Source organism: Anneissia japonica, unplaced genomic scaffold (genome assembly GCF_011630105.1).
Source record: "Anneissia japonica isolate Jap-2015-1 unplaced genomic scaffold, ASM1163010v1 scaffold287922_len478547_cov175, whole genome shotgun sequence".
In the NCBI taxonomy this organism is placed as follows: Eukaryota; Metazoa; Echinodermata; class Crinoidea; order Comatulida; family Comatulidae; genus Anneissia; species Anneissia japonica.
The window spans coordinates 32,438-38,989 of NW_022692572.1; the positions used below are offsets into that span (position 1 = coordinate 32,438).

The 6,552-nt window shown below is 35.1% G+C and overlaps 1 protein-coding gene across 1 annotated transcript in view; it reads right to left on the reverse strand.

Annotated features, from left to right (window-relative positions):
- Positions 1 to 6,552, reverse strand: part of LOC117100353 (spermatogenesis-associated protein 4-like) — a 55,333-nt gene that overhangs the window by 20,482 nt on the left and 28,299 nt on the right. Inside the window, exon 3 of the mRNA XM_033240015.1 lies at positions 1,076 to 1,194. Coding sequence (XP_033095906.1) covers positions 1,076 to 1,194 — 119 coding nt within the window. The remainder of the gene's footprint in view (positions 1 to 1,075; positions 1,195 to 6,552) is intronic.

Consider the following 6,552-nt stretch of genomic DNA (forward strand, 5'->3'; position numbering starts at 1 on the left):
AAACGGCCACATAATGCAAAACAATTTAAAATTAAAACGGAACAGTAAAGAAAATCCGATCAGAATGACAAAATAAACCAAGCATCCACATCCACTACCACCAACACCAGTTGTTAAAATGAGCGCACATGTTTATGATAACGAAATAAAAAAGTGTGTTGAAGTCAGCAACTTATTTGACACCGCGAAGCTAGATTTTCGCGAAGTGAATGTAAACAACACAATTGAGCGATCTAAAAACTACAAAACAGGACAGAAAGGTCCATAAAGTATACAGACGTTTTAACGAGAATTAAAACAATATTTTGTTAAATGGAAGAATGCTAGCGATTAAAATAATTCATTTTTTATCGAAGGTACAGTAAATTTAGCTAGGGCCTAGAGAGTCTACTACTACTTAGATTGTGATAGAACACGCTGCTGCACTGTCGGTTGGTTCGTACTGGTCGGCTAGGCTAGGTAGTGGAAACTGACACCTGATCTACACACAGTAGTTTACGAATTTGTCAGTTTTTTTAACGAATACCCCTTGTTACTAGAGGTTCGTAAAATACAGTAGACGTTTAATTAAACAAGCCTTTCCACCATGTGACGTCAACAGCCTGAAACCATGGCTGGCTGTTTATCTGGCTCTAACTTGGCATCGAACACAATTGGGGATTATCGTAGCATATTTCAAGAGGGGTATATCTAGGTAAAGTTCGACGTGAACCAGGCTTATTTGCTGTCATAATGTGTATACATGAGAAGTTAGTTTAGTATTAATGTTGTTAACATTGTGTTATAATACAGAAAGCAGTGTCAAAATTCAAGAGCAATAATAGAGGGCACTTTGTTATAATATATCATTATGATAGTAATAGCTTGAGTTTTGAGTTACAGTATCATTGCGAATATGATTTTTAATGAACGTAAAACTCCGGCTTCAAGGGGTTCACCATTGACCCCATCCAGGTTTTACTCTCTTTCCAGGACCTTATGCATTCCCCAGGATCCCAAGCAAGCTTCACCTTATAAATTTGATATGATTTGTATTTGAAAAAAAATAAAAACCACTTATGATCTAACAACTTACTTTCTATTGGTTAATTTGGTATACAAATATTGAACAAGCAACTCTGCGCCATCTGGTCGACAATGAATTGTGCTGTCTATGAGCTCTACAGGTACATCTAAGCAATGGATCTTGAAAAGCTGTTAGGAAAAAAAAAAACAATAATAATTTGTCTACCAGCTACAGTATAATTAAGTTTGCATTTACTATTAATATTAAACATCGAGTTTATTTTAATCTCTTGTTACCTCCACCAACAAAGTTAGCAGGAGGTTATGTTTTTGCCCGTTTATTTATTTATTCATTTATTTGTCTCTCGGCATATTTGTTGTGAATAGCCTACAGCCCATAGTTTTTATTAGAAATTAATCAAACTTGGCCACAATCTTCCTTTACAAAAGATCTAGAACTGATTAAATTTTGAAGGGTCACTGTTAAAGGTCAAGGTCACAATCAACGAAAAACTATTTTTTTATTCACTTGTCTGAAGCCTATAGTATTTATCACAAATTGAAGGGTCAGGGTCAAAGGTCAAGGTCACAATCAACAAATACGATTTTTTAAAACAGTTTTTATCAGAAATTCGTCAAATTCTGTAATTTTTGTATTCTCATTTAGGGACCACAGTGGAAATAAGTTGCTTTTTGTACTTTTCTGTATTTTTTATCCTTGAATGTTTTTACTTATAATTACTTCAGAATGAATAAATCAAAAATAAAAATATATAAAACTTGGCCACAATGTTCTTTTACCAAAGATCTGGAGGGGAGTAAAGAGTCAGGGTCAAAGGTCAAGGTCACAATGAACAACAAACTATTTTTTTATTAGGGAACTTTTGATTGCACGACAATGACATTAATAAAAGTCATCTGCGTATGCGAGAACGTTAAGGTCACTTTGTCGAGTAGATTCTGGAACGCAATTTGGCCAAATCTACGTATGCAGAGAATGTAGGACGCAAGGTAGGAAGGTCACGCATGAGTGATTCCGTTCTAGCGTTGCGTTGTCGCACAAATCGAAAGCTCCAAATTTTCATTACAAACTTTTCAAACTTGGTTACAATGTTCTATGACCAAAGATGTCAAAGTAATTCAATGTTGAAGGGTCGGACATAACGTAATTGGGTTCGGTGGTCTCAAAGTACTATACACAGTTGGACACAACACAACAATGGTTGGATGTGCACCATAGTAATTACCACACCATTTCCTAAGTCACATTTTTGTTGAATAGAGAATTCAAGTAAGTTTCTTTTTATTGTTTTAATTTTTTAATTTAGTTTTGAAATTTTGACTATGCTTATGGAAATTTACTGAAATGACAAGTTGTTGGCTACCATATAGATATACTGCATCAAGATGAGACAATAATAATATAAACGTTGTAATTAATACAACAATCACCATTATAAGTAGTTCAATTGACTACAACATATATGTAAAAATTATTGTATCGTGTAAATATCATGGTATGTGTATTGATGTTGGTTTTGTGTAAACTCGCCATGATTGAAATGTTATGGGCATGCAATGCTAGTGCGATTTTTGTAACTATTGTTATTGGTATTATTTAATATTTATTATTAATTTATATTGATAGTCCAACATTGACCGTGCAGGTGACTGGAGCAAGCTGGTGAAAGTTAATGTCACTTAATTTGAATAACCTTCGGTATTTGCCAGTGTTTGCGTCTAAAATGACCCTCTTTCCGTTGTCATAAAATAAGATATACAGTAGCAATGACTGCAATATCGATGTTTCCAGAATGGAACGGTTGATATTTATGCATTGGTTTTAATTCCTTAAAGCAAGCATTGTACGCAGGATGTCTTTCAAGTCTGCCTTTCTTGGAAGCTACGAAGATCTGGAACTAATACAAAATCGCTTTCAGTGACAAAGATGCGTTCTTGCCGATAGCAATAGTATTCAAGAAGGTATCCGACCAGTTTGTTGAAATCAAGTTTACCGAATCCAGAGTTGTTCACGAAATCATGAAATCCCAGTTTGCAGAAACTCAGTTTTCCGAAACCCAGAATGCCCAATCCAGTTCATTGAAATCATGAAATCCCAGTTTGCCAAAACTCAGTTTTCCGAAAATCAGTCCAAATCTCTGTGTTACAAAAGTACAGCACACTGGTCATTTGAAAGGAAGGAGCTTCATTTGTGTACAAATTAAAAGGAAAAACATTGGAAGACAACAAAGCTGTAGAAAAAACACACTTGAAAGCATGGCTATCAGTTAAAATTAGAAATAAAATGAAATTAAGGATAAGCATCGTATTCTACTAAAATACTCCCCCTGCAAACACTATCAGGATTCTTGTGCCAGGTCCCTGACCACCGAGGCTCTAGTCGGCCCCTTGAGTCAGAGCCCGTCAACAAATTTCTGAAGCCACAATTGGCATGTGTGTATAATTGTAGATTAGGCCACGTAAAAAAAAATAATTGGTTAGCATCCTTTTGGTATCAAATTTCATGGAAGGAGGGAGGTTTTTTTTTTTTTTCTCGTAGAACATGAAAAACCAGCGTCGGAAGGAAAATTAGCAAAACAAAGAAGAGGAATACAACAGATGCCAAAATTGGATACAAGAAATCATGTAATTCATCTATATCAAGCAGATAAGCTTTGCCTATATGAATAACAGTCATATTGAAATCCCTATGAAGTTTTAAAACATGCAACATTGTATATGTTTACAGAACTGATGATATCGAAAACAGGTTTAAAGCGTTCCATCCTAAGTGGCAAGTGTAATTGCTGTTGGATGTGAAATTAAAAATAAAAATAACAGCAAAATAAGAAGATTGAAGTTTGTCATAGTTGTATAATAATTCATTGTCCCTTCATAAACAGAAACGTAATTTTTGAACTGGCATTTTGTACAATTGATTATTATTTGTGATTGTTTATGTGATTGAGCATGTACATATAGTGATAATACTCAATAGTGAATACTGTTAATGAGTTTGACTAGTATCATGTGATATGTTTATGCTGATAAAACATCTAGTTGGACCAGCTGTTTGGAAACATCACGTCACTGTACCAGCATGTGAATATTCCATGCTTTGTGTTTAAGTTTGTGTTTGCTGGACATTTATAACTGGACCATACTGGGTTTGTTGGAACAATAAAACAGTCATCATTGATGCCATGCAGGGGTTTCGCCAGAAAAACAAAATAGACAGCCTATTTTGTTTTTCCAAAATGGAAGCCAGTGGGCGTGGCACTGAGCCGATGGCGGGCCACGCCCATCGTTAGTAATCCCCATCGATTATTGGTATGAAAACGTACATTCAATCAATAAATGTTGTTTTTATCAAACGTAAATATGATTTACCTTTAGTTTAATGTAACATTCGATAGATTTGAAGAATATATAAAGAATTTGCTAAAGGTAGACCAGGCCCAATTAGGCTAAGCCGAGCTGATTAGGCCCAGCCGTCCAAGCCTTCATGGTAAAAGTTGCCTTCCTAAATATTGTAGGCAGTCGAAAATATATAATATACGCATATATATAATAATATATATAATATACGCATGCACTATCTCGCCACTATATTTCCAGTAATAATTTATCTATGCTGTCCTACCTGAAAATTTATCTTTAAAATTTTATTTCGTGAAATATTGCACACAGGTAAGAAGTGAACATGCCACAGTTTTAAACTGATGGGCGCAGCCATGTTTGTTGTCTTGTCTCCGGTCCCCACACAGAGCGGTTCCTCATTGTTTCTATTTCGCGCTGCTGTGTGGATGTCTACTTCCAAAGTGATGGAAATACCAACGCGCTGATTGGCCGACTTGGCTTTTCTGCACAAAGCATGAGACGTAAGCACCGGATCGGAGTTTAGTTTTCTAATATAAACCTAATCCCGAGTAAATCTTAATGCTTTGCATCGGCTGTACCGTGTATACAAATACACTCTTTTTATACTACTACTATAAAACTAGGCCTTTTCTAGATAGAAGGCCTAGATGATGGAATGGAACTGCAGGGATAAGCCCAGTCGGCTGGCGTTCGGACGGATGGTAAACAAGCCTAGGCCTATATAAATTGCCTTCGGGAGATGGAGTTTTTGTGTGTTTTGTAAAAAACAAAAAAAAAAAAAAAAATTCAGGTCAGGGGATTTTCTGACGGTCGGGCGGGGATGCTAACCAATTGTTTTATTTTACGTGGCCTTATTATTAATTTGTTTTATTTTCTTTATTATTAATTTTTTTTTTTTTTAAATTTATGTATTTTTTATAGGTATGCTAATAAAACAATTTAACTGCGAGGCAAATTAAATTGACTTTTACTTGCTTATAGCCAATTAATTTACAGGTTAAAACAAAAAGAATCATTTAACTACAATAAGCCGCTATTTCTTATGTGAATACATAGTAAGAGTGTGTTTCAAAATGAATGTTATGCTGTGGTTAATGTTTTACTGCTTTTACTTTATTTTCGACAAAGTGGGTTTCAGCGCAAACTAGGTTTCAACAAACTGGGATTCGTAGTTTTTGATTCAGCAAACTGGCATTCGGCAAACTGTGTTTTGGCGAAGTGAACTCGAAAATCTGGCAGTCGGCAACCTGGGGTTCTACAATCTGGCCTAGAACCGCCAAGAAGAAGCTGACACGAAAGTCTTCCTGTATGCAAAGCATGCTTTAACAAATAACAATCATCCGTTCCCTTTCTCGAGACATCGATATTATAGACGATTACAACCCGGCTTTCTTTCGTAAAGGAAAACGTAGCTTCTGTAATCATAAACTGAGTTTTTTTTAACTTTCAGCAACTTCCGAGTTTTAGGTGTTCTGTCACAAAAAGTTGTCTGAAGAACAAGAGTCTCACTTCTGCCTATATATAGGTAATACAGCATCTTCTACTTTTTACATCTTTTAAGAATCAGAGATAAAAGTGCTCTAAAAAATCATTCTTTTTGACCATGCTGACGTGATCAAAATGAAAAATAACATACTCACAGATGGGAGACAATCAATCAAGATAAGCGATACGTTCAAACGAGTATAAAAAGTAATGACATCATAAATAAAAATTCAGTTTTTTCTTAATTCAAATGGCAATATGATTACGTCACAATGTCCGATCAGCCATTATGATCTATAAAATTGTATCTACAACTCATGTGCTTTCAGAATATGTAATAAAAATTGGGGGTCACCTTTCATCCTAAGGAGCTATAACTGATTAAAAATATATATGGTTTTAAGCATAAACTAGATTTGAACTCATCACTGAGGACGAGTTAGGTGATCCGCCGCACTTTGACCCTCATTAAGATCACGCGGTGCTGATTGAAAAGTGTCATAATATCTAAAATATGCTGTAATTAGTTTTTTTTTTAAAGAATAATTTTTAGCATTTTAAAAGATTTCCGCATGTGTACACGTACGTCTTGACGCCCGTGAATACGGTAATAGCACAAAGATTGACTCCTGATGAATAATGTGTCAGGAACACAAGATATGTAACAAAACGTGATTTCCA